The 26,186-nt window shown below is 45.8% G+C and overlaps 1 protein-coding gene across 1 annotated transcript in view; it reads right to left on the minus strand.

The window, feature by feature from the left end:
- Window positions 1-26,186, minus strand: part of GRK3 (G protein-coupled receptor kinase 3) — a 1,092,546-nt gene that overhangs the window by 408,550 nt on the left and 657,810 nt on the right. The window contains exon 5 of the mRNA XM_069214703.1: window positions 9,328-9,402. Within this exon, the coding sequence (XP_069070804.1) occupies window positions 9,328-9,402 (75 nt within the window). The remainder of the gene's footprint in view (window positions 1-9,327; window positions 9,403-26,186) is intronic.

Below are 26,186 nucleotides of genomic sequence, written 5' to 3' on the forward strand. Positions count from 1 at the left end.
TCTGGGGCTGGTTTCCCGCGCCCCTTGCCCCTCCTCTTGGCAGCTCTCTGGGCCATTGTTCCAGGCTCCAGATGCCCTTGACTTCCCTCTCGGTCAGCCATGGACTGTGTGGTCATGCAGACCCACTCAGGTAACCCTAACATCTCCAGGTGAGATCTGAGCTCCACTTCTTTCCAAGCAGTATGCTCAAGATCATTGCCTAACAGACAATCTACAAGCATGGCAGGACTCACAGCTCCTTTCAGAGTACCAGAGATCCCCCCCCCACTCAAAGGGAACCAGAACCACCGGTAGGTGACTCTCACGATTATCAGCGACTATGACCTGGTGGAATGTATTAGGGACTATCTGCTCTGTTGACACCAGCTGACTCTTGATAGTAGTCATACTGGCTCCTGTGTCACGCAGAGCCTCCACCTTCTGCCCATCAATGGTGACCCACTGCCTGTACTTGGAAGTATTTTGGGGCATGTGGGCTTTGGGCACCATTTCTCCTTCTCCCAGGGACACTAGGGAAATCTCTACCTTTTCCCCAAAGCTATCTGGGTCCATCTCCCCCCCGAGCACTACACTAGTCAACCCAGGTGCCTGTCCGGTAGTGGACGGTGCTCTCTTGGAGCACTGGGGGTCGCCTTTATAGTGACCATACTGGTAACACTCCATGCATTTGGGGTTGGATTTTCCTGACCTATCATATGTCCCTGGCTTTTTCCCAAATCTGGAAAAGGAATGGTTGCCACCCCCTCCCTGGGAATTCTTTTGGGGGCCTTTGGAGAGTTCCTTATCTGTAAGTTTATCTCCCCCCTCTTTCTTCTGTTGGGAACCCTGACCACCTTTGTGGGTGTCCCCCCCAGGTACCTTCTTGGACACTCTGGTGCTAACCCAGAGGTCCGCCTCCTCAGCAAGCTTCCTGGGATCAGTCAGCTTACTATCCACTAAGTGCTGGCGCAACTCTGTAAAAGTAGTATTAAGCATATGCTCTCTCAGAATCAAGTCATATAAACCTTTATAATCATCTACTTTGTTGCCCCGCACCCATCCATTCAGTGCCTTACTGGAGAAGTCAAAGAAATCTACCCATGTTTGTGTGGTTTGTTTGGTGCTGTCCCTGGACCTCTGCGGTCAGGCTTTGCACAGAGACACTGCTCCCTGGTCTGGAAGGGGGCACAATTGCAGTGGTAACACCATCCACAGATAGTAACAAATCCTCTGAGGGGCCATTTTCTGGCTTCTCTTCCTCATCATCCTCTTCTAAATGGGCTTCTGCCCAGGCCCTCAGCGCCACTTGAAAGTCCTCCTTTTTGGAGGCCCCTTGGGTGGGTACCCTCATTGCCCTGCAGAATCCTTTTAGTTGTTTGACCGTATATGTATCCAACAGGACTAGGTCAAAGTCTCCTATCTGAGACCCAGTCAGAGACATGTTGAGTGAGGATTTAGTTTTTGAAAATTGTCAGGAAAAATGAATTTGCAAAAGGAGATAAAAATCAAGTTGACCTTCAACTGTGGGTAGGTAGTGAAATACTTAGCTACTGTATGTCACTGCACAAATACAAGTCCTATCCTCACCGCTGATCACCAATGTTAGAAATGGGGTTTTTGGTTGGCAGTCAGGTTACCCCCTGTCCAAGCAAAAGCCCTCACTCTAGTCAGGGTAAGTCACACGCAATCCAAGATTATCCTGTGCCCACCCTCTGGTAGCTTGGCACGAGCAGTCAGGCTTAACTTAGAAGGCAATGTGTAAAGTATTTGTGTAATAAATCATACAATACCACCATATAGCACCACAAAAATACACCACAGTGTTTAGAAAAATATATAATATTTATCAGGATAATTGTAGGTCAAAACGAACAAAGTTGCAGTGTGAATTTGTAGGGATATCACTGAAAAGTGATATAAAGTGTCTTAAGTCTTTAAAAAGCAAACAAAGTCTCTTTCAAGTACAAAGTACCTGGTTTGGAGTGGAAAATCTCCTCAGAGGGCCACAGAAGAAGAGATACGTGGAAAAAGGGTGTGTGCATCGATTTCTCCCCAGCACACACGGACTTGCGTCGTTATTTTTCACGCGGGGAAGTCGTGCGACGATTTTCCGGCGCGCGGACAGTCTCTTTCTGTGGATCGCGGGGATTAACAGATGTCCCGGGTCTGTGCGTGGATTTTCCTGCTTGTTTTCCGGCTGCGCGTCGTTCTGCGGGGCTGCGTGTCGAAATTTCGATCTCACGGCAGGCGTCGCGTCGATTTCCCCTCTGGAGGTCGGGCGGCGTTGTCCTTGCCAAGCCGTGCGTCGAAGTTCCGGTCATCCCGAAGGCGTCGCGTCGATCAGCGTCGGTGTGCGGCGTTTTTCTCGCCGCGGAACAAGCTGTGCGTCGAAAATTTCAGCGCACGGAGCGTCCAAGTGAAAAAGAGAAGTCTTTTTGGTCCTGAGACTTCAGGGAACAGGAGGCAAGCTCTATCCAAGCCTTTGGAGAGCACTTTCACAGCCAGACAAGAGTTCAGCAAGGCAGCAGGCCAACAGCAAGGCAGCAGTCCTCTGTAGAAAGCAGACAGGTGAGTCCTTTGAGCAGCCAGGCAGTTCTTCTTGGCAGGATGTGGTTTCTGGTTCAGGTTTCTTCTTCAGCAAGTGTCTGATGAGGTAGGGCAGAGGCCCTGTTTTATACCCAAATGTGCCTTTGAAGTGGGGGAGACTTCAAAGAGTGGCTAAGAAGTGCACCAGGTCCCCTTTCAGTTCAATCCTGTCTGCCAGGGTCCCAGTAGGGGGTGTGGCAGTCCTTTGTGTGAGAGCAGGCCCTCCACCCTCCCAGCCCAGGAAGACCCATTCAAAATGCAGATGTATGCAAGTGAGGCTGAGTACCCTGTGTTTGGGGTGTGTCTGAGTGAATGCACAAGGAGCTGTCAACTAAGCCCAGCCAGATGTGGATTGTAAGGCACAGAAAGATTTAAGTGCAAAGAAATGCTCACTTTCTAAAAGTGGCATTTCTAGAATAGTAATATTAAATCCAACTTCACCAGTCAGCAGGATTTCATATTACCATTCTGGCCATACTAAATATGACCTTCCTACTCCTTTCAGATCAGCAGCTACCACTTCAATACTGTATGAGGGCAGCCCCAATGTTAGTCTATAAAGGGAGCAGGCCTCACAGTAGTGCAAAAACGAATTTAGGAGTTTTACACTACCAGGACATGTAAACTACACAGGTACATGTCCTGCCTTTCACCCACACAGCACCCTGCTCTAGGGGTTACCTAGGACACACATTAGAGGTGACTTATATGTGGAGAAAGGGGAGGTTTAGGCTTGGCATGTACTTTTAAATGCCAAGTCGAGGTGACAGTGAAACTGCACACACAGGCCTTGCAATGGCAGGCCTGAGACAAGGGAAAGGGGCTACTTAAGTGGGTGGCACAACCAGTGCTGCAGGCCCACTAGTAGCATTTAATCTACCGGCCCTATGCACATAGAGTGCACATTACTAGGGACTTATAAGTAAATTAATAGTCAAATCAGGTATGATTCAAGGTTACCAAGTTTTAAGGGAGAGAGCATATGCACTTTAGCACTGGTTAGCAGTGGTAAAGTGCGCAGAGTCTAAAAGCCAGCAAAAGCAGTGTCCAAAAAGTGGAGGGAGGCAGGCAAAAAGTTAGGGATGACCACCCTAAGGCTGTCAGGTCTAACAAACACCCAAAAAATTCCAGCATTCAGACACCCAAGATTAATAGTGATAACGAAAAAGTGTCCTGTTAGTCCTTAAACATCATGTTATCTGAATCAAGTTGCATTAACACGCAAAGGGTTAGTAGGTCAAATTATAGGTTAGTGCTACTTACCATCTAATTATCGCACTCCGTGTTATGCTTGGGTCACGCCCCTTTTTAAACATATATCTGGGAAAGCCTACTGATCATCCGTGGATAAATTAAAAGGAAATAACTTACATAAATAATGGCACGCTGCAGAAGATACTACTGCAAATTGCCAACCGAAATTCCAAAAAAAACAACGTGCTAATGGTTAGTTTAGGATTATATGTAAAATGGCAGAAAATGGGAAAAAGTGATTCTAACAGTTCCAGCAGGTTACTGTTATATACTTGACCACAGTCAGAACAAGGATTTTAAAGTAAACTACTTCTCTTTTGGATGCTGTTTCTCTGGGGGCTAAGGCTGTGTTTTCAACTGTATTTGCAATTGTTTGGGCAAGGCTGATGTATATTTAGAAATCTTTGAGCTACTGATTTTGTTTCAGGTATAGGAATATAGCTTCATCTTACATTGGACATTTGGGTTTACTTGGCTGTATTACTCCCCCAAGAGACCAGATACATCAGGTGCTCATGTGGTGTGTCCTGCCTTATTGCTAGACAATGAAGAGTTACGTTTGGCATTTTACCGGACGGTTTGGGGCATTTTCCTCAGTGGAATGAGACACTTTCATGGTGGTGCTATGTTATGGAGCAACACGGGCTGCAATTTATTAATGCAAGCTAAGGACGTCTTGTTCACAGTACTTTAAAAGAAACATATTGGGTGTCATATGTTTCACCAGGAGAAGGATCACCTTCTCGCCGAACTTACTAGTTGTTTGTTAAATCATTCTGCCATTTACAGAGCTCTTAGGCATTGCAATGGTCACACATTCAATATTTTATTTCATACATACATGCATAAAGAAATCCTTATTTATTGTTATTTTTACATGTATTAGCCTTTTATTTAAATGTTTTTGTCAAGAAACGAGTGGCACAGCATGACCCCAAGAAGAACCGGTCATTTTAGGATCAGATTTTCCGGTTTGCAATACCAACAATGCTACTCTTACGTCATCGCGTCATTGTCATATGACACATGTGGAGCTATGTGTACTAGGCAGTTCGACTAGTGCTTAAGTGCTCTCACATTCAGCATGCACACTCTTGGTGTTCACCACACTTAGCAGCTCCCTTTCATTTTCTCACGAGCACCACCAGTTTCAGCACACTTGATGGCGTCCCATCATGCTGCTGCTAGGCCGCTGCCAACAAGCACTTCCAAAATCAGTGGGGACTGGTTTATATCTAAAAATGGAAAACATACCTTTTGCGTTTGCCAATGCTTGTCGCATATATGTTTACCGATGTCCAGCAGGATGCAACACTAGCATTGCAATGAAGCGCACAATGTGTATGACGTATGCATCAGAGTGCTTTGAAACTAGGGACAGATATACCTGTACTGTGAGATGCTACTAGTGAGACCACCAGCACTCTCGAAATATCTAATGCAGTGATTTTATAGTAATTTGAAACACTTACAGTGCATGGATAAGGCTGCTGAAACACTTGGGAAGCACGTGGCAAAAAGATCGACTGACCTAGGAAAGGCAACGGGTGACAGAGCTTGATATAGGAACATTTTTAAAACGTAGCATTTCAAAACGAACTGGGATAACGGAGGCCTCACATGCAGGATGTCAAGTCTGCCAAGAGTCCTTTCAGACCTTCGTGACATTAGAAAAGGATCTGAGGCAATTCACGGAAATTCGACAAGCCGTAAAGCATATTTTAAAGCACAAACAAACGCACTGTTGAAAGGGGATTCAATTGTTAAATTATGGACCCTATTAGGTTAGTACAGCAATTCTCTTGTGGGAAGAGGGTGGGTAACATGGTTAGGATCAGAGTTAAAGCTTCATGCAAAAGCAAATAGTTGACAATATAAGTTCAATCTATATGTATAGATAATTTTCATATTACAGTCTAGCCATAAGGAAATGATACACCTACTCAACTGTAATAACATATTGCAAATGAGTTGGGACATCACAATGAAAGTTGCTGAAAAGCAGATGCCATAGCAGAACACGTAACTGCCATTTAAATGACTGAAGAGGAGACGAGATTTTCAGGCCCCTTATTTCTAGATTTTATATCAAGCAAATCCATAGCAATTAACCTTTTGGGGTATAATATGTCACGCTCTGTTGGGATTCAGTGTAAGAGAGCAGGGTTACATTCACACATTCCTTACAAATTCAAATTCAAAAGTAACAAAATACTTGTGATACTGCCTTACAATAAGCTGGTTGCACCTACAGGACTGATTATGAGTCAGGTCATTTATCCGTGCAGAGATACCAGGTGGCTGCTATGATTCTGGCCACTAACCCCATACATATACATCCCATGGAATGGGGAATAATTGTGCAGACCCACATTTATCAGGTGATATTCCTAAAAGAATATACATTTCCATTGGGTTTGATGCACACATTTATTCCCTGCTTTGGCCAAGTCCTATATATTTGCAGACGGACTGATGAAAGATGGGTCCCTGAAAAAGGTAGGATGTGATCGAGTAAGTAGGGGCATCACAAGAACCACCCATGTTTTAGAAGGGGTTTGATCAGAGGATCATGGATGCTGGCCATTCCCACGGCGATTTTACCAGGGAGGTCTTAAATTGGCTGTAGCTGTATCCCACCTGAGGATACTGAACTGTCCAACTCGTAGCAGGACATCTGTTTTTACAAGGAAAAGCCAAGCTGCTGATTCACAAGATAATTTTCACAGTACATCTTCCACATTCATTGAACCTTATTTGCAACCAGAAGATATATTTGATTATAGAGATCGAGAAAATAAGGATTTAATTTGTGGCTGAGGAAGCAGAAAGTATGTGACTGTATATTTTAAGAAATAAAGGGGCATATTTATACTCCGTTTGCGCCAAATTTGCATCGTTTTATTCGACGCAAATTCGGCGCAAAACTAACGCCATATTTATACTTTGGCGTTAGACGCGTCTAGCGCCAAAGTATGAGGAAAGAGCGTCATTTTTTTGTGTGAACGCCTTCCTTGCGTTAATGAGATGCAAGGTAGGCGTTCCCGTCCCAAAAAATGACTGCGACGCAAATGCGTCGTATTTATACTCCCGGGCAAAAATCACGCCCGGGAGTGGGCGGGCCAAAAAACCCCACATTTGCGCCTCTTTTTAACGCCTGGGTCAGGGCAGGCGTTAAGGGACCTGTGGGCTCAAAATGAGCCCACAGCTGCCCTCCCATGCCCCCCTGCCACCCTTGCCCACCCCAGGAGGACACCCAAGGATGGAGGGACCCACCCCAGGGACATTCAGGTAAGTTCAGGTAAGTATAAAAAAAAATATATATATATTTTTTTTGGCATAGGGGGGCCTGATTTGTGCCCCCCTACATGCCTCAATGCCCAATGACCATGCCCAGGGGACATATGTCCCCTGGGCATGGCCATTGGGCAAGGGGGCATGACTCCTGTCTTTACTAAGACAGGAGTCATGTAAATGGCGTCTGGGTGTCGTTAAAAATGGCGCAAATCGGGTGGAGGCGATTTTTTTGCGTCAACCTGACTTGCACCATTTTTAAGACGCCCTAACGCCATTTTCCCCTACGCCGGCGCTGCCTGGTGTACGTGTTTTTTTTCCACGCACACCAGGCAGCGCCGGTCTGCTAGCGTCGGCTAACGCCATTCAATAAATACGGCGCCCGCATGGCGCTTCAGAATGGCGTTAGCCGGCGCAAAACTTTTTGACGCTAAACTGCGTTAGCGCAGTTTAGCGTCAAAAAGTATAAATACGGGCCAAAGTACTTCTTATTGAGTGTAAAAAAGTTATAGTAAGTGTTCTTGTAGTTCTGTGACCTTATTAAGGAACTCAGCTTCAGTCTCATCCATCTCGATCTCAGTGACCTGTAGTATCCTTATTGCACATGGTAGGCACTATCTAATCACATACATACTGGCAAATAATTTAGCGATTCTGTATTCAACCATGCAATATAATCATAAAGGTTCAAAATAGATGCTAAAACTAAGTTGAAATAGTAAAAAGCAACTTGTTCCTATATATGCTAACAAATATGTCCAGTCAAGTAAGGATGGACTGGTAATGCGAAACATATCTGAAAAACCTAAATAACTTATATTTTCTGACACCTCTGTAAAGACATACATTTAAATGGAAATACATTGTATAGTAGAATGTCAGAAGATTAACTTGGTTCCATCTAAATTAGTTGTACATTGGTTTAATGAAATCAGATTTTATGCATTGTATTGCTTATTTATTTCTATGGTTGATTATTTTCATACCAAATAAAGTGTTTTGTTGATGTATGCACCTTAATTTTAGGTGGCTATTTTGAAATGCTAGCGTCAATCTCGCTCTTTTGGATCCATGTTTCGCACCCATCTATAAGAGCAAATACTGAATAGATTGTTTTTCTGGGCATTCACATTAAAACACATGAATATGACAAACGTACTTCAGAATCTTTCACACAGGCAATCTGGCATGGATGCTATACTAGTGGCCCCCCGTGGTGGTCCCCCTTCCCAGGTCAGCTTCATTCATCATAAACAGCTGCTTGGGGAACACTCCATCAAACGACATCAGGATTAACACCTGAGACCATCAGAGCAGCTGAAAGCAGCGTTCGCAAATACGCTTGCAGAGAATTCCGTGGTAGCTGATTCAAAACTAACGAAAAGCTGAGATACAGCCAAGCTCGTTGTTTCAAGATTCAAGTCACAAACATTATTTCCAAATGTCACCATTCCTTACATTACCAACGAGGTGAAAAATGTTTGCGAAAGAAACCGTAATAGCAAATAAACTCACTAGGCCAAATAAAGAAACTATTGCACAGATGTGTGAATTTGATTAGTGAAATCTGCACCTACGCACTTACAAAAGTAGATTTTTTATTGGATCCGCCACGAGTGGCAGAAGTAAACCGCTCTTCCTCTGGTGGGATAAAAGCCCAGTAAACGCTGCTCACAGAACTTCAGAACAGTTTGGTGGGCTTTTTTATCCTGTAAATCCCATGAAAAAACGATTGGTTTATGGTCTGTATAAACATCTTAAGCCGGTTACTCTCAATATTTCTTTCAGACTTCCTCTGAAAAGAGTGAATTATTTAAGCGTTTTCCATTTAACATTGTTATGTTTGTACATCTGTGTCTGAGCCTTAGGCAGTTTCGGAATGAACCAAAATCTCTTCAAAGTATCCATGGGCCCGGTTGGTCATTTCCTTGAAGCAACATAATTACAGTTACTAGCGAAACTTATATGTTAGCTCTACACGAGCAAGACATACTGTGTTTACCAATTACTTTCACCTGTGATGGGACACTTTTTTTTACTAATAACTGTATCAATTTTCACGAATCTCAATTAAAAATTAAATGAATACATTTTTCGTTCAAAGAACTATTTTATGATTTTAACTCATCGTGCGTACATTTATTCCCCACTTCAAACTTTACAGAACACCAAAACTGATACGACATTAAAATGTACTAAACAGTTTACTCTTACCTGAAAAAGTGTAGGTGGCACTTGTTTCTTTGCTAGGTGTGTTTGTACATGATCTACAGCTTGCTTCGAAAATGGCTTAAAGGCAAAAATAGGAACATTATTTTCTAATTCCATTCAAGATTAATGAACTAATTAAATGGAGCATAGCACTCGCAGAGTCAAATAACCTAATTCAAATAATGCGCAGCCCATGACATCCAAGGCATATTAGTAAACACAAATTCATTTTAAAATGGTATGGTTCAAAGAAACTGTGCCAGGAATAAAAATAATTAGAAGCAGCTGTATACCCTCATTCTTTGGAATAGTCAGATTTCAAAACATAAAAGCACCGTTTAGGCACAAATTATTTGCAAACTATTGCACATCTATTAAAAAACAAACAAATGACAGGAAAGAATTTTGGTAAAAAATGTAAACGATGTTTTACATATGTAGGAAAGGGATTAACCTAAATATCTCTTTGCAAGACATGCCGCAACATTGTTATCAAGGTTCATACCAAAGGACTCTGCTTGGAAAGAGAACAGACCAGGAATTTAGTAGTGATGTAGGCTTCACTTAATGATTCTAGTTTTGTTACATCCATAGATCGCCCACATAGGAATCCTTCTACATTGCAGAAAGCTCTACTGGACCTCTTCTGCTTTGAGTCTGTCAGATGCACCTCACTGATTCTCTACCCTGCCTTAACAGTAGACTTCTGAAAATCCTCCACTATTGCTGAACAACTATCATAAATCGGAATCAATTACTTTAAAACCACCTGTCTCCCAAACTTATCGAATTATGCTATGAAGAACTTCAAACAAGATTCTATGGGAATTCCTGGAAACCTTGACTGCTGATCAATATCACTGTGTCTTGAAAGGGTCCTTCAAAACCAATCTTGTTCCGTTTACTCAGGACACAAACCATTTGTTTAACAATCTATGTAAAAGCTATATGCCTCCTCAAATGCTCCCCACCCAACTCTCCACCCAGGAAAAGGGTCCTACTAACCAGATTCAGGTTCGGATTAAATGCCCCAACTACACAACTGCCATATCCACTCACTCAACTCTCCAATGTAAAATGCATAGCTTCAGTTTCAGAGCTAGACAGTGTGGTGCTGGTACCACACTTGATATTCTAGTTGTGATAGAAAATTGGCTCAATGGTTCTTCAAAGAATGTAATAGACCTTTGTTTCCCACCCACAATATTCCAATCAATTCAGTGACCATAAATTCAGACAAGTTGGTAGTGTGGCAGTAATTTACAGGCCCACACTTGGTGGCAAATTACTTCCAACAGAATGTGTTGATGCCTTCCAAAGACTATCTATTGATATCCATGCTCATAAAGCCTCTGATTTCAGGATGAAAGTCAAATATTGCTCTCTCAAAGAAAACAGGACATTCATTGAGGAATACTTAGAGGTTACATCAAGAGAGCTGGTACACAGGGACACCCTTGCCTTTCTGAGTTCCTTCTCTCTTCACTGAGGTGAAGATAATAAACAATTTAATTTGTTCCCTTCTGTTCTCCTTGACTGCAATCTTCTCCATCATGGGCAGGAAGCAACCCACTACAAAAGTTCTATTTTGAACCTCAACTTATCCAAGAGTATGCTTCTCACTTGTGAGAACCCCATTCCAGCAGACAGGTCCAATCACCTACAAATAACTTTCAAGCTGTGCTTTGTCCACCAGACATTTTCAGGACAATATATAAGCGAGAAAATCCTAGTTCTGTGATACCAGAAACATTGAAACCAACAACTTTGTGATCAGGGCTTGGGGTATCTTTTGCAACCCTAGATCCTACTGTGACATTAACAACACTACAGCTTAACAATACATGCTGGCAAACCTGATTAATGAATAAGCTCCACAAAAAAGCAAAAGGATAAGTTAAAACCTTTTCTCACTTGCTTCTCACCAGAACTTTGTACCCAAGAAAAACATCAGGGACTTCTTGAGAACAATTGATGGAAATCACCATCACACTTCGAGTCTCCTCACCAGTATGGCTCCTAAAAGAGACTAGTAGTTGAAAATATTCAAAGCTAAATCGAGCCACATTAAATCTTTGTTTGATGGTGATAAAAGTGTCTGTTTGACCTTATCAAATAATCAAACTCTCAATCTTCCACCAATACCACTTCTATACCTTCAACTAAATGTGCAACCTTCTCTGTAAAAGAAGCAAAGTTTAATGCCCTATCTCTTCCTTAAAGCGCCTCCATTCTAGATGACAGCACACACAGGTCAATGGCCAATGATGCACTTTGGCACAGTCTCTGAAACGGAATTACTTGAAACTGTTGCTAAAATCAAACCATCCAATCATTTCTCTGATGCTCTGCCTGGTACCCTAAGCAAATAAATTTGTCAAACCAAAGCCACTATACTAGAACTTCCTAGTTAATTCTTCACTGATGTAAGGTGCTCCCTTTAGGCCAGGTATCTCCCACACTGAATAAAAATTAGTGCAGACACCAAGGACCTGAACAGCTTTCACTTAGGGGAGGTGTTGTAAAACTGTGTGGCTTCTCAACTATCCCTCTGTAACCAAGTAAACAACCACCTTGACTTTTTCCAGTCCAGGTTTAGGCAAGGTTGTGGCACAGAAACAGTCCTTCTACAAACTGTGGATGATTCCCTTCACTTTCCTGAATCTGGTGACCCCTGCCTACTCCTGCTTTTGGACCTCTCAGTCTTTGATTCTATCAATCACCCTGAAATGATTACCATCATAAAGAAACAAATAGGCATTAAAGGGACAGTCCTTAAATTGTTTGAATCCTATCTCTCTAACCGTTCACAAATGGTGAAAATAGAGAACTTGATCTTGTGCAAAGCACCTTAAAGCAAAGGGTTTCACAGAGCTTGACCCTTTCCCCAACTCTATTTATACTTTACCTTGAATCTCTAAGGAAATTTCTGAGAAACTATATCATCAATATGCAGCTGATATGAAGATTGACCTGAAGATCTCATCTGTGTAAATATCAGTCACCCTCCATCACCCTCAACAACATTCAGAAATTCAGAAATTCTGGAAATGCATAGCATCAATAGGCAGATGATACACAGAATTACATGAAGATCTCATTGGAAAGACATCAGTCACATCTCCATCACACTCATCAGCATTTATTAAAAAATATCAAACCACCACCTGAAATTCAATCCTACAAAAACGTAATATGTTTGGACCTTCAGAGTTAAGTCAGGCCATGGCCAAAAGTGTAAACCACCAGCTAAAACTGCTCTTGGATAGCATGTGTTTCATTTGTGAACAGAAATTAAAGTTAGTGGTTCAGGTATTGGTTGTTTCCAGGCTGCCGTATGGGAATTCACCCCTCTCCCCTCTCCCTAAAGGTCATCTTGCACCCCTGAGAGGAGTACTGCACACAGATTCCTGCTTTGCATCAGGCCACAAGAAGTTCAATCACATCTCTAGTACTCTTTTGTCTCTACAATGGCCCCCATTAATGCAGGTGCCCAATTTAAGCAACACCCATAAAGTCCTCCAAAACTCCACACTTTCCTACCTGGTGAGAAAACAATTGCAATGCTATATGAAACAATAATTTTCTGGCTGCACAGAAAGACTTTGGAACTCCTCCCATCAGTCCTTCAAAAAACGTCTTCCATGGTCAAGTTCAAAAGGGATTGAAATGTCTTCTTTTTGCAGAGACACCTCGGTTTAAAGGAAGGTTCATGACATCGCCTTGGCTGACCCAAAAGGCCACCCTCGACTTGACCTGTTGATTTGCTCTATCTTTTGTTTCTTTCTAGTCCTTTTATTACAATAGGTTTTTTCTAAAGTTATTTTTTCTGGTATTGTTCTTGTGCGGGCATACCAGGGCTGGACGGGACGGACGGGCTGTAGCGGGCACCAGGAGTTTGCCCGGGAGGCTGGAAGGGTGGGGGCCGCTTTTGTAGCAGTGCTGCAATATCGGCCTCCAGTAACAAAAGCAACAGTGCTTCACACTTGCAACTGTCCCCCTCCCCCACTCCAGGGTTGGTGTGATAAAATTGCTAGGGCTGCTTTGGGTTCCCAATCTGTCCCTGGGGTTTAACCTGCCTATTCCTTTTATTTTTCCAGTTGCTAATTGTTTTATGATTTTTTTTATATGGAACACATATTTGCCTCTCTTGTGAAGTACTTTACTGTCCTGGGGCCAAGTTTGTGCTATAGAAAACTGCAAAAAATATAACACAACAATTACTAGTTCATTAGGAGCCTCAGGAGAACCTAACCAAGCAAGAAGCAACCTCAGAAAAAGTATTAACATTTTTCACAAGTTCATGCAAAACCTTCTTGCAGGTGAAGATGAGAACAAGATTTGGCCACTCACTGGAAATGAAGACGAGAGGTCACATGTGAGTTCAGCACCCAAATCACTGAGGAGGCACTCTATGGCATCTACTGAATGATTTTTTTAACTGGTGCTAGACATGGCTGTGACTAGTTTGCATTCCTTCAGTGTTAGCCATCACATCACCTGGACATAGAGCGAGAGGAGGTCTAGCTATTATGATCCGTATCTCAAAGTTCTTTTCAAAATGTCCCAATTGTTTATAATCACTGTGGAATTCAAACTTTATAGGTTGGTTTATGAAATAGGTTTATTACTCATTAAGTTTTATAATACAGTCTATGAGATAGGATGATTAACAGATACTTTATTTCATGTGCTATAAGTCCTAAAATCAATATTAATAAGCCTATGTAACAACTTTCACATGATCACAGGTGGGAATTTCAATGCTAGGTTAACACCACAACACACAATCTCTGTTTAACAATTGATAAGTCATTAGGCACTCAAGTAACTGATCATAGGAGTCTGAAGCTGTTACAACTCTTATGTAATTTTGGCCTATACAATACGTTATAAATCATAGGTGATCTTTATACCTGTCCCCACTTCTGTCAGCGGGGGCCAAGGTTCAATCATAGACTAAGGCCCTCATTATGACACTGGCGGTAAATCCCACTTACTGCCACGCTGATGGCCGCAACATACCACCGCAGTGGTGGATATCCGTCCACCATATTTGGACACACACACACCAATCTGACAGAATACAGCCACATACACAAATCTGCCAGACCAAAGGTCAGTGATAAAATGGCAGTCCCAAAACCCATACCGTTACACCAACAAAACAACGTCTATCACATTATGATCCACGAATCACCACGGCGGACATTTAACGGTGGTAAACCATTGGTGGTACGTACCACTGCGCTCTGAATGGGCATCCACATACAAAACAACATTACATTGGCCAATACCAAAAACACACACCTGACACCCATACACACACCACACCCACAACACTATAAACACACACCCACATTACCCACAACCCTTTACAAACAACAATTGCCACCAGGAGACTTTGAAGAAGAGCACAGAGACAACTAGACACATGCACCACTTACACCCATACTCCCCTCACACACTCCACATCACACACCCCACCACATTACCCAACACACCTTCACCAACACACATCACACAACACCCATGGCACCACAAAGGCACCCCTGTTTCACTGAGGAAGAGTTAAGGGTCATGGTGGAGGAAGTTGTCAGGGTAGAGCCACAGCTGTATGTAGCACAGGTACAACAGATATCTATAGCAAGGAAGATGGAGCTATGGCGGAGAATCGTGGACAGGGTCAATGCCATGGGACAGCACCCAAGAACAAGGGACGACATCAGGAAGAGGTGGAACGACCTATGGGAGAAGGTACGTCCATAGCAGCAAGGCACCAGCTTGCCATACAGAGGACTGGCGTAGGACCCCCACTTCCTCCCCCACAGCTCACAGCATGGGAGGAGCAGGTACTGGCAATACTGCATCCTGAGGGACTCACCTGAGTTGCCGGAGGACTGGACACTGGCAAGTCAATATTTACTGCCTATCACCCCCCATACCTGCATGCCATCTCACACCCACACCCTCACTCCCATCACTCCACTCCATCCCACACACTGCACCAACACATCTCCCTAACCCCAATGTCAAACCCTGCATGCCATACTAATGCACGGGCACCCCTCCCAGCCCTGCATGGACACCCATCACTAAAGCATGCACAGCATAGGAAAACCAACATAACCACAATACATCACCATACACAAGCAAAAGCTGGCAGGGCAACACCAACCATAGAGGTTAAGCCAGGGAAGTATAAATGTCATAAATATGAAGCATAATACATCATTTACTTCCCCACAGGTACCCCAGCCAATGTCAGTGGAGAGGAGGTGCCAGCACTATTCAGTCCCTCAACAGAACAGGCCCCCAGTGATGACAGTAACTCTGGACTTCTGGATCTAGAGGACCGACCTGGCCCATCAGGGACCACTGGACAGCCGGTCACCCAAGCCCACTCACAGACATCACCACAGCACCCACCCAGCGTACCCAAACCTCTGTCCCCAGGACATGTCAAACAGCAGTGTGCCCACCTGTACAGGGTCCCCAGGCCACACCAGCGGGCCCGTACCACTAGCCAGTCAACTAAACAGCCCTCCACGTCCGCTACCACTAGTGGCCAGGAGGCCCTGCCACAGGTCCCACAGGCCACCAGCATCCCTCCCCCTGCAGAAGGTGAACTACCCCACAAACATTCTCTGTGAACCTGACAGAAGCCAGAGACACCTGCTAAGACCACCACCAGGAAATGAGACTCTCCTGATTGTCCCCCCTGTGTCCTACTCAGTCACCTTGGCCACCTTAAACTGCCATTGCTCCCCTTCCTATGGCCCCTTGGACACTGCACCTGTGCTACAAACAGACTGTAACAATACCATGGACTTTCCTCCATCATCACCTCCTTCCATTGCACTGATCCCTCTTCTTCTTAGCACTACAATAAACACCCTTGGATAAAACTTGAGACCTAGTATTTCACATATTGCAAATTTGTATTGATTGAAACAGCTACATCCACTGCAAATGAACTGTACATAGTGAGAGCATAGAATGAATGACCTGTTGCTGGCTGTAGTGATCACATCAGGACATTGTTGTCACATTACCAACATCTGTAAAATGATAATCCATAGGTGATAGTAAGTAGAGGTAACAAGTGGGTAATGCCAGCATGCCACTGCCACACAGAATACAACAATAGTAATGGAAATGTGAAGTTGCACTGTCTCACCTCTGTGTCATTGGAAGTACTGACGGATCACTGATGTTCTGTTGTCCATATCCTCATCCTCTGCCTCCTCATCCTCACTGTCCTCAGGGTCCCCTGCTGCCACAGGGGCATCTCCAGTATCCTCCTCCTGCAGAAAAGGTACATGGCGTCTGATGGCCAGATTGTGCAATATGCATCATGCCACTACTATCTGGCAGACCTTCTTGGGTGAGTAGCACAGGGATCTACCTGTCAGCTGGAGGAACCTGAACCTGGCCTTTAGGAGGCTGTAGGTCCTCTCAATGATCCTTCTGGTTCACCCATGTGCCTCATTATAACGTCCTCCAGCCCTTGTCCTGGCAATCCTCACAGGGGTCAGCAGCCACTATAGGTTTAGGTAGCAAGAGTCACATACAAGTATTGAGGGACAACATTTAACCTCACACTACCCTATTTGGTTAACAGCAGAGGCATACACTAACATACACTGGGTGGAGACCAAGGCTCACATATAAGCCACACCCTGTGCCTCTGTAGTTGGCCAATCACATTTGGGATGCTGCTATTCCTCAGAACAAAGGCATCATGCACCAACCCAGGATACGTAGCATTGATGTGGGAGATGTACTGGTCTGCCATGCACACCGCCTGCACATTCATGGAGTAGAAACTCTCACAATTCCCTTACACCTGTTCATTCTGCCAGAGGGGGACAAACGCAATATGTGTTCTGTCAATCGCCCCAATAATATTGGGGATATGTTCCATTGCATAGAATTCGGGCCTTCATTGTGGGCAAATCTTCCACCTGGGGGAAAGCAATGTAACTGTGCATGTGTTTTAGTAGGGCAGACAACACTCTTGCCAGCACAATTGAGAACATTAGCTGTGACATTCCTGCTGTCAAGACCACTATCATTTGGAAAGAACCAGTTGCCAGGAAATGGAGCACTTATAGAACCTGCACAAGAGGGGGGATCCCAGTTTGATGACGGATAGCTGATATCAGGTCAGGCTCCAACTGGGCACACAACTCTGTGATTGTGGCCCTGTCAAGTATACAGGTGAGTATAATGTGCCTGTCCTCCAGTGTTGCTAAGTCCACCAGGGGTCTGTACACAGGGGTAAATCTCCACATCCACAGTGGTAGGTCTCTGAGGGGCACAAGAGTGAGTAGGCTGTCACAATTTGAACAACTATACCATAACAGCAGTCCACATCAAGCAATTATGTATTGGGACAGTGTAATTTTCAAAGTATGTGCCTATTTATCCTGTGATGTAGCAATTATCGATAGGCCTGTTCAGCCCACCCTGAAATGGCAACTGCCTGTCCTGTGTGGAGGGACAGGTGGAAGTGATGTAATTCCACCAATGTTGGGCATCGTGGCGGTTGTGAACCACCGTACAATTCCTCATTGGCTAATATTGGGGCCTATGGGGTACAGTGGCCAATGGGGATGTACGCCGGCGGTGACGGTATACACCGCCGCAGATGTGACTGCCATTTTCTAAATCATTCCTCACTTGTTTCCTGACCTTTCACAGGAGAAGACCTACACTGCTTGTGCTGCTGTGACCTGTGTCTGGAACCTACCATGGCCCATGTGACCAGGGAAAGGACCCCAGCCTTCACTTAGAGGAGTTGGAGCGACTGGTGGATGGGGTCCTACCCCAGTACGGACTGCTGTATGGGCCTCCAGACCAACAGGTGAGGACATTGAGCATGATGCATGTGGCATGGATGCATGTGGATGTGTGTGAAGGCATTGTGTAAGGGGGATTATCTACTGGTGGTGTACATGTTGTGCACTGGCAATGTGTGTGCCAATGGTGTTGGAAACGGGCATGGTGGGCCATGTGTGTGACAGCCTGGACTGTTAGTTTAATGGTGTTTTCCTGTCTTTATTCCTTCTTCATGTCAGCGCCCATCAAAAGAAGGGAATATGGCATGCCATCGCCAAGGAGGTGCGGACCCTGGGGGATTATGCTAGGCAGAACACCCAATGTCGGAAACAGTGGGAGGACCTGAGATGCTGGGCACGGAAGACCGCAGAGGCCCAGCTGGGGATGGCCTCCCAACGAGGAAGGAGTGCCCGTTGGACCCTGACCCCCCCTGATGGCCCGCATACTGGCGGTAGCCTACCATGAGCTGGATGGGCGCTTGAGGGAGTCACAGCAGCCACAAGGGGGTGAGTACAGTAGTATCATTACAAAGTTTGGCTGGTGGGGTGGTATCTGGGTGGTGGTTGTGTGTTAGTAGGTGCCTTAAAGGCCAGGCCAGACATTGCCGTGTGGGTCATCTGAAGGGTAATGGTTGCATGGCAAATACAGGTAACCTAGCTTGTTAGTAGTCACTTCTAGGCAGGGCTGCGTGTGTCCCAGGTGTGCTGCAGTTGGCGGTGTGTGCTCCTCCTCTTGCCTTGGTGACTAGCCCTTTCACTGGTAGTGCAATGCATAGTGCGTAGGCCTGTTCCCTGTGTGTGAGGGTGCTGTGTATGCCAACAGTGGTGTTGGTGCAGTCATTGACCCAGTGTATCCTTTGTCTCTCTCCCCCCCTTTCTTGTTTTGTCATCCTGTCCTTGTGTGCATTAGCATCATCTGGCGGAGGAGCAGGGGCTCAGGCGACAGAGGCTGCTGCATCCCACATGACCCTGGAGGCAGAGTCCACCGACGCCAAGGGAACCAGTGGGACCGAGGGCAAGGGGAGCACCACAGTAGAGACTGGAGGGAACAACACAGACTCTGATATCTCCTCTGATGGGAGCTTCCTGGTGGTGACCATCCCAGCTGCAGGTACAGCCGCCACCCCGTACCAGCACCGCACTCCCAGTAGCCCCTCAGCGAGTTGCCCGTGCCCGCTCACCCAGGAGGGTGGGCATCTCCTTCGCCCCAGGCACCTCAGGCCCTGCCCCAGTGAGCCCTGCTGCCCTGAGTGAGGAGGCTATTGACCTCCTGAGATCCACCTTTGTAGGGTAGTCAACCATTGTGACTGCCATCCAGGGGCTGGCATCCCAGATGCAGCAATGCAATGCATTCCTGGAGGACATTCACAGTGAATTGGTGGCCCAACAGAGATTGAGTCAGGCTCTGGCCCCCTCTCTGATGGCAGCCATTGTTCCTGTTTCTATTGTCCCCATTCCAACTTCCACTTCACAGTCCCATTCTCCTCAACCCCTACACATCCCAAGCACACATACAGACGAGCATGCACACAAGGCAACACACAAGAGTGGCACAGGCAAACACAAGCACCACACTTCATCCCACAGGCACTCACACAAACACCATACAGTTGCAGATACAACAGCCACTGCCTCCACTGTCTCCCCTTCCTCCTCCACCTCCCTCCAGTCACATCCACACTCACATCTGCATGCACTACATCTACATCCACTATCAGCATCACCACACCAAGCAGAAGACACACCTCACTGGCAGACACCTCCACAACAGCCATGCACACGTCCCATGTGTCCTCTCCCACCGTGTCTGTCCCCCCTCCTAAAGGACAAAAATGCAAGCACTCAGACACCCAACAGCTATGCACCGCATATCACCATACAGCCCATGCCCCCAAATCCAGCAGACATACACCTCCAACAACCACTTTCTCATCCTCCACTCCCATTAATCCTTCCTCCTCCCACCCCGACGTCCCTAAAAAGTTTTCCCTTTCCCAAATTGACCTCTTTCCTACCTCCTTCCCCGTCCTGCCCACATGGGCAGGGTACAGAGGACACAGCCAAGGACCTCAGCCAAACAGTCCATGGGGACAGTGGTAGCACTACCTACTCATGGTGGTAAGGATACCAGACCTGCAACACAGAAGGGATAGAAGCCAGCACCACCAGGGGAGACAGGGAAGAGTCCTGCACCAGCTGTGAAGAAGGGGAAGGGGCCTGCACCAGCTGTGAAGAAGGGGAAGGAGGCTGCACCAGCTGTGACGAAAGGGAAGGAGCCTGCACCAGCTGTGAAGAAAGGGAAGGAACCTGCACCACCAGGCAGAGAGCGGGAGAGCACATCCACCCCTGCCAGGAAGGGTAAGGGATCCACAAGCCATGGACAGGAGGAGACAAGGCACTCTACGCCAGTGGAAGCTGTCAGGCTAACGCCGCCATCACCACCAGCTGTCACGGGCCCTGACCACCAGCTGTGGAAGTGCAGCCATCAGTGAGTGCAGGGGCTGCCCAGGAGACTCCTCTAACCACCACCACAATGCAGCCATCAGTGAGTGCAGGGGCTACCCAGGAGACTCCTTCAACCACCACCACAATGCAGCCATCTGTGAGTGCAAGGGCTGCCCAGGAGGCTTCTCCAACCACCACCACAGGGCTGCTGTCACTGCCGGTGGACGCCATGTAGGCCACCCTCCAGAGACTGTGTCCTTGCACTCCCCAGGACAAAGCAATGGGCATGTTTGCCCCTCCAGAACCAGTGGGCAAGTCACCCACCTGAGAGACTGTGGCATTGCACTACAAAGGAGAAAGCAATGGGCATGTTGCCTCTTCCAGAACCTGTGGGCAAGTCACCCACCTTAGAGACTGTGGCCTTGCACTCCCCAGGACAAAGCAATGGCATTGTGGCCCCCTCCAGAACCAGTGGGCAAGTCACCCACTCCAGAGACTGCGTCCTTGCACTCCCCAGGACAAAGTAATGGGCATGTTTGCCCCTCCAGAACCAGTGGGCAAGTCACTCACTCCATAGACTATGGCCTTGCACTCCCCAGAACAAAGCAATGGGTGTGTTGCCCCCTCCAGAACCAGTGGGCAAGTCACCCACTCCAGAGACTGTGGCCTTGCACTCCCCAGGGCAAAGCAATGGGCATATTGCTCCCTCCAGAACCATTGGGCAAGTCACCCACTCCAAAGACTGTGACCTTGCACTCCCCAGGATAAAGCAATGGGCATGTTGCCCCATCCAGAACCAGTGGGGATGTTCCCATATTTGGCTGAGGTGCCCCCCAATCCCATGACGTGCCTTCCCACTTACAAAATCATGCCCTGCAGTGTTCTCTCCACCTGTGTCCGGAAACATGTTGGGCCTTGGACTGTGCCATGTGGCCTTGTGTGTACTCAGAATTTGGGACTGGGCATTGGCCCCCTTATGGACATTTGTATATATTTTGTTTGTGTGGTGGATTTTGCTATGCTAATACATTGTCATTACTCCAGCATTATGGTCTGTGTTTTATTATGCCATGTGTTTTGTGCGATTGGTTTAGGTGTGCAGCTGGTTGTGTGTATGGTGTGGGTGTGGGTGTGTCTGGTGTGTGTTGTGCGTGTGTGTGTCACTCTGTTTTTCCTCCCACCCTCCCTTGTGTGCTATGCGGCTGTACTCATCGTTGTCAGCATTGGTGTTCCAGGTGGAGCATGACGTAGAAGATCAACGGGAAAACTTTCAGTTTGTGTTCCACGGGGCGTGGTTCTTCCCTGTGTCTCCAATGTTAAGTCTTTTCACTTCTGAGCTCTGTTTCCGCCAGGCTTTTGATGACGTTGATACCGCCCGGAAAAGGTGGCGGTTTGCAGTGCAGTGATATGGTGGGCGGTACTTTGTCCCCCACCTGGCTGTTGATGGCTACCGCCGTGGTGAGTGTTGTTTCTACACTGGCTGTTGGTGTGGTACATTGGCTGTCTATGGGAGTTATCACCACCATGGTCATAATTTGGCATTACTTACCGCCAGCCTGTTGGCGGTATTACCGCCACTTTATCACTCACTGCCAGGGTCATAATGAGGGCCTAAATGTTTATTTCCTAGGGTTTGAAGTTTGCCCATTCAGGGAGAGGGGGGGAGGTTTCAAAACAGCAATAGTGAGCATAACCCTATTGAGTTTGTTCTGAGCTTACATGATAGTACCTGACCCTCTGTCGCCCCTGCTGTAACCAAACTGTCTACGGGTTTAACCTGGACTTAATATTTAACTGCTTTTTAATCATCAACACCTCATCTTCCGACCTATTAGAAGTTTTCTGGCCTGAATATGTCTGTCAGAAACCTCACAATAGGTCTACCTAGCACTAAGGGTCCTAAACTGGGGAGTTTTGATAAGGCTTGTAGAACCAACAAAGGAAGATAACATGAAGCCCTCAAAGCCAAGCCCAGGAATCAGCAGCTAGTTTCAGAAGCAAAGTTAGCTTACAAACAATCAGTTAAAACTAGGAAGCTGTGATAAAGGAGGAAACATAAGAACACTTAATTCAAATGGCTAAAGGTCAAGGATATCAGGGGATTACAGACAGTTGTAAATGGAAAGAGGGTATCCCTCCTCTTTGTCAGAGAGGTTAGGTTCAAACATTAGTGCAGATATATGGTTAGAACAATTCAAATAGATTTACTCAAATGGTAACAGGCCTATGGTCGCCCATGCAGAAGGTGCTTCACAGTTCCCCTTGAAGATCACGTTTGAGATTAACATGGGGACCACTGTCATATTGGCTAGTTGTTAGAAATGGGGTATTTGGTTGACAGTCAGGTTACCCCCTGTTCAAGCAAGGACCCTCACTCTAGTCAGGGTAAAAGAGAATCACCCTCAGCTAACCCCTGCTTACCCCCTTGGTAGCTTGGCAGAGCAGTAGGCTTAACTTCAGAGTGCTAAGTGTAAAGGATTTGTACCAACACACACAGTAACTTAATGAAAACACTACAAAATGACAACACCAGTTTAGAAAAATAGGAAATATTTATCTAAACAAAACAAGACCAAAACGACAAAAATCCAACATACACAAGTCAAGTTATGAATTTTTAAAGATTAAACTAAAAAAATAGCGCTTAGAAACAAAAATGCTTCGATGAGATGTTAACACGGCGTTGTGACAGAGTCGTTCCCAACAAGCCGACGCCAGCGGCGCCGGACACGGAGTCGTGTAGACCCCCAAGTACAGTACCTTTGGTGAAGAGTGAAAACAAGCCGATGTGCGAAGTCGGGGATCGCGGCGTCTGTGCGAAACGTTGAATCCGCGCACTTCGAGCGGCGTCGGTCACGACATGGTGCAGCGACTTCCACGGAGTCGCGGACTTCAGCGGGGCTGCTGCGGCGTCGGGCCTGCGAAGAGCGTCACGTTCCAGCGAATGTTACGGCGTCGGGTGCAGGCGGCGTCAACGGATTCAGCAGCAGTGTCGGTCCAGAGTCGTCCGAAGTCGATTTCCTTGGATTTCCACCAGCTTTCCTTTCAAGGGCCCAGGGACTGGATAGGGCACCACTTGTCAGAGCAGGAGTCTTTCCAGAGACTCCAGGTGCTGGCAGAGAGAAGTCTTTGCTGTCCATGAGACTTCAAACAACAGGAGGCAAGCTCTAACTCAAGCCCTTGGAGATTTCTTCACAAGATGGAAGGCACACAAAGTCCAGTCTTTGCCCTCTTACTCTGGCAGAAGCAGCACTGCAGGAAAGCTCCACAAAGCACAGTCACAGGCAGGGCAGCACTTCTTCCTCAGCTATCAGCTCTTCTCCAGGCAGAGGTTCCTCTTGGTTCCAGAAGTGTTTCTAAAGTCTGTAGATTTGGGTGCCCTTCTTATACCAATTTTAGTCTTTGAAGTCACCTTTCTTCAAAGGGGACTCACACCTACTTGTGAAATCCTGCCTTGCCCAGGCAAGGCCTCAGACACACACCAGGGGGTTGGAGTCTGCATTGTCAGAGGCAGGCACAGTCCTTTCAGAGGAGAGTGACCACTCCACCCCTCCCTCCTAGCAGAGATGGCTAATCAGGAAATGCAGGTTACACCCCAGCTCCCTTTGTGTCACTGTCTAGTGTGAGGTGAAAAACAACCCAACTGTCAAATTGACCCAGACAGGGAATCCACAAACAAGGCAGAGTCACAGAATGGTTTAAGCAAGAAAATGCTCACTTTCTAAAAGTGGCATTTTCAAACGCACAATCTCAAAATCAACTTTACTAAAAGATGTATTTTTAAATTGTGAGTTCAGGGACCCCAAACTCCACATGTCCATCTACTCTCTAGGGGAATCTACGCTTTAATCATATTTAAAGGTAGCCCCCATATTATCCTATGAGAGAGACAGGCCTTGCAACAGTAAAAAACGAAGTTGGCAGTATTTCACTGTCAGGACATATAAACCACATTACTATATGTCCTACCTTATCCATACACTGCACCCTGCCCTTGGGGCTACCTAGGGCCTACCTTAGGGGTGCCTTACATGTAAGAAAAGGGAAGGTTTAGGCCTGGCAAGTGGGTACACTTGCCAAGTCGAATTTACAGTGTAAAAATACACACACAGACATTGCAGTGGCAGGTCTGAGACATGATTACAGGGTTACTTGTGTGGGTGGCATAACCAGTGCTGCAGGCCCACTGGTAACATTTGATTTACAGGCCCTGGGCACCTGTAGTGCACTTTACTAGGGACTTAACAGTGAAATAAATATGCCAATCATGGAGAACCAATTACGTACACATTTTAAACAGGAGAACTTGCACTTTAGCACTGGTTAGCAGTGGTAAAGTGCCCAGAGAACCAAAAACAGTAAAATCAGAGTCCAGCACACATCAACAACCTGGGGAACAGAGGCAAAAAGTTAAGGGAGACCACGCCATGGATGAAAAGTCTAACACTAGTCCATCAAATAAGGCCCAGATGGGGTACCCATGGACCTGTACAAGGAGAATATCCCATTGTGGGCCCGTGTAATTACCAATGTTTTAAACACTGCTGTCTCTCATAAAATTCATGCCTAATGGCAGACTTCTACCATTGTCCCAGTGTAATGAAGGGTATCAGACAAGATGCTTCTTGCTATAGGCTAATATCACTGCTGGATTCTGTGGTTAAGATCATAGCGCCCATTATTTTTCACAGAATTGAGGATTGAGCATAGCAAAATGGTATTCTTTGCCCTGGACAATATTTGGTGTTAAAGTGTTGAACTCAGTCTTGTTGTAATGATACATTCTAGATAAATAACTTATGTGAGCATAAAGTGTGATTTTTAAATTTAAAATCTATGTGTGATGAAGACTGTGCTCGGTTGCTGTGGTATTACAAAACAAACACATAGGAGACAAGGACTGTGGGTGTAATGTCAAATTACTTGTAATCTCACTTACATTAGTCAGTTAGGTCTTTGCTTTATTCATTAAATAATCCCCATCCTCCCTGGAACAGCCTTCGTGGTTCAAGGCTTGGTAACCCAGGAAGAAAGCTAGGTAGGAGAGCCCTTAAAGTACCCAACAAGGGTAGGTAGGGCAGTCCTCCTAACATTTTTCATTTCCTATTTCGCGGAAGATGGGATTCCACTCAAAAGTAATGACTCCAGTCAAAAATAATGACTGGGAGGAGGACTTATAGGACTAGGAATAATGACTATTACTGGTAAGTAATTGGATATTCCTGATGTGGATATACAGCAATGTGCCTCTTCTCCTACATCCTTTCCAATATCGCAAGCTCCTCAACAGAATCAGGGTCTTTGAGAAAATCCTTTTTTGCATGATCCGCTGCATTTTCTTTGCTGATTGGTATTGCTGTTTTTTTAACTTTGGACATAGAGGCAATGGTCTCTAGTCCTCTGTGTAGGTGCTCTGAGCCCTAAGCCCATTAATACATAGTTGGAATACTTTTCTTTCCAGTAATGCCATAATATATGTTTCTGAAAAATACACCACTTGTATGGATAGCTAAATGTCACCTTTAGACAGCAGTACCATCCATGCCATTCACTAGGGTGGCAGGAAAAACATGA

Source organism: Pleurodeles waltl, chromosome 11, assembly GCF_031143425.1.
Source record: "Pleurodeles waltl isolate 20211129_DDA chromosome 11, aPleWal1.hap1.20221129, whole genome shotgun sequence".
Classification (NCBI taxonomy): domain Eukaryota; kingdom Metazoa; phylum Chordata; class Amphibia; order Caudata; family Salamandridae; genus Pleurodeles; species Pleurodeles waltl.